This window comes from Egretta garzetta, unplaced genomic scaffold (assembly GCF_000687185.1).
Source record: "Egretta garzetta isolate BGI_Z169 unplaced genomic scaffold, ASM68718v1 scaffold395, whole genome shotgun sequence".
Taxonomy (NCBI): domain Eukaryota; kingdom Metazoa; phylum Chordata; class Aves; order Pelecaniformes; family Ardeidae; genus Egretta; species Egretta garzetta.
This window is the reverse complement of record NW_009259794.1, coordinates 71,066-73,760: the sequence shown is the minus strand read 5'-3', so window position 1 is coordinate 73,760 and position 2,695 is coordinate 71,066. Positions and strand designations below refer to the sequence as shown.

Genomic DNA, 2,695 nt, shown 5'->3' with positions numbered 1-2,695 from the left:
GTCTTCATTCCCCCCCCCCAGCAGAGCCGGCTCCTGGAATTTGCCCCCATTTGTAGTTCCCCCAGGTCAGCAGGCGTTGTGGGTAAAAAGCATCTATCCCGCAGGGACCGTTCCTCTCGGGAAGAGTGTGGTTGGTGAAGCCACCCCCTGGGTTAGCTGCTGTCTCCTGGCCATGGCTCTTTCACCTGTGGTTTCTGATGGCTGGTCTGAGCTCGCAGGGCACATCTCTCAACCTCCTCACCTTCTGGTGACCATTTCCACTGCAGTGGAGTCTCACTCCCAGTTCCAGCACGTAATATCTCTTTTTCCCAGCCCTGCCATAGGTCTTAAAAGCGTTTCTCCCTCAAAGGTTCAAGTTGGTGGGCTCTGACGTGTGTATCGTGTTCTTCCAAGGTGGCTCAGTGTCTTTCCAAATAAGAGCTCCCATGCTTTGAAAAGTCGGTGGCTTTGTGTAGCCTTTGAAGAGCTGTGCGTGATAAGGGAATTAACTGATCCAGCCACAAGCTCATGTCTTGATGAGCAAATTCTTGGCTGTAACACGACAGTACTGAAAAATGGCATTTCTGACGTCTTGTGCTCGCTGGAGTGCAAGCAGGTGGGTCATCCCCTGGTGGGATGAGAGATGGTTGAATGTTGGGCAATGAGGGGCACGATGAGGGCTGGGAGCTGTTCTGGACATGGGTGAGGTGCACACAACAGGCTTCCAGTTGTTTGTGCTTCCCAGAAGCCTCAGATAGCAGAGGGTTGACTGCAAGCAAGGCTTCAGACAAGCCTGTTGCGTTCCCGTACCGCAGTTTCCCCTTGCACCGTGTGAAGGAGCAGTGGTGGGGCTCGCTGCCCCATGAAGCGTTTGCAGAGCCCTTGCTTGTGAACCTCTTCCAAGGTGCTGAGGAGTTAGCATGGCTCGCCATTGCTTCCCTCCGCGCTTTACACTGAGCTGTATTTTTTATGTGTATGTTCCCTTCCTTCCTAGGTTTGGAAGAAGCTCCTAAGCTCCCAAGCTCCCCGTGTCAGTGTCTTCATGGCAGTGCCCACTATCTATGCCAAGCTGATCGACTATCATGACAAGCATTTCTCTCAGCCGCAAGTCCAGGATTTTGTGCGTGCCTTTTGCCAGGAGAACATCAGGTGGGCGAGCATTGGGTGCCTCTCTGGGCAGGGGCTGCCGGCGGCTGGCCATCCCATGGTGGATCTGCCGAGGTTTCTTGTCAGCATCACCTCTTTGCAGTGCTGGTGGTTGTGCTTTAGTGTCTCTTTGACAAGAAGGAGGGTGCCGTTATTTAATTATGAGCCACTCTTGCATGGTAAGGCCAGCAGGGGTTTGCACGCTCATTGTATGTGTCACCCGACGTGACATGAGACGAAGGACTTTGTCCTGTACCCCGAGTTTGTACCGCAGTATCTCTCTGCTGTCCTGTCTTACCTCAAACCCCTAGCAGATGGAGGATCTTGCATATGCGAGGAACATCCTTTGTAGTGGTTAAAAGGCTTTTGGGGCTTCTGGCTTAAGGATTTACGTAGGAGCAGGCTTTACTACGCAGGCCCTGTGTTAGACTGCAAATTCCCTGGAGCAAAGGGGATCTCGGATGCTTTCTGATATGGGGTTTCCATGTGCAGGTTAATGGTGTCAGGCTCAGCAGCCCTGCCCGTGCCTGTCCTGGAGAAGTGGAAGAGCATCACTGGGCACACGCTGCTGGAGAGGTATGGGATGACTGAGATTGGGATGGCGCTTTCTAACCCCTTGCATGGAGTCCGTGTCCCAGGTAGGAGTCTCTGGAGGCCATATGCTGTTTGGAGATGGTGGGCTGTGCAGGGCTCTTGGGTTTTCTCCTCACGGAGACTATACATCTCGTATACATCTCGTCGCCATTTGTCGAGTTTGAGGAGCAGGCTGGGGCAGGAGCAGTGATGCTGGTAGGGGAATTGGCACTGGGAAGCCGGGAGGGGACGTGGATGTGCGGGAAGGGGCTGGTGGGTTTCCTTGGGATCATGAGCCGTGGTGGATCGGCAAAGCTGCATGCGTAGGGCTCGCAGTGGTGCACGCTGACCTGGCTGGCCAGGCTGGTGCTGTCCAGGAGGCAGAGTCTGTATTGATGTCCCAGAGTCCTTACTACGCCCAAAGCCTCAGCAAGTTCACAGACGGCGATGGGACTGCAGCTCCAGCTCCTGCTCTTCAGAGTTGTATTCCTGTACAGCGTTGACACAGGGCTCCCCACGCGGCAGTTCGTGTCCAACCGGTGGGCGTTGAACATTTAAAATAGGATGTCTGCTCACTCTTATTTTAGTGCAGGTTCCTTGACTCTTCGGGAATTAGAAATTCTCACACCTAGTTACACGCTTTGGTTCTCTTCTCTCCTTGTCTTCCCTCACTTCTCTTAGCTACACTTTGCGACTCCTCTCGATATCTGTAGCTTGTGTAACCTAGAAATAAATTGATCTGAAACATTAAAAATATGAACTGTCGTCCCCCCCCCCTTGGTTAAAACCAGGGCCATCTGTCTGCTGAGCACCCCAGCCCACCACCGTGCCACCTTCTCCTCCCCGCAGGCTGGCTGCGATGCATGGCACCATATGCACCGTCTCGGTCTCCGGTGTCTTGGGGGACTGGTGTTATCTGGGGGGGGCTGTCCTGGGCATCGTGGCTTCCCACAGCACCCCAGTCCCACCCCACTGCCCCGGCAGGGATTGCACAGGG

General features: G+C 54.2%; 1 protein-coding gene across 2 annotated transcripts in view; it reads left to right on the top strand.

The window, feature by feature from the left end:
* Positions 1-2,695, top strand: part of ACSF3 (acyl-CoA synthetase family member 3) — a 77,645-nt gene that overhangs the window by 15,911 nt on the left and 59,039 nt on the right. For both annotated transcript variants that reach the window (XM_035895195.1, XM_035895197.1), the window contains exons 4-5: positions 974-1,128; positions 1,618-1,763. In XM_035895195.1, the coding sequence (XP_035751088.1) occupies positions 974-1,128; positions 1,618-1,763 (301 nt within the window). The remainder of the gene's footprint in view (positions 1-973; positions 1,129-1,617; positions 1,764-2,695) is intronic.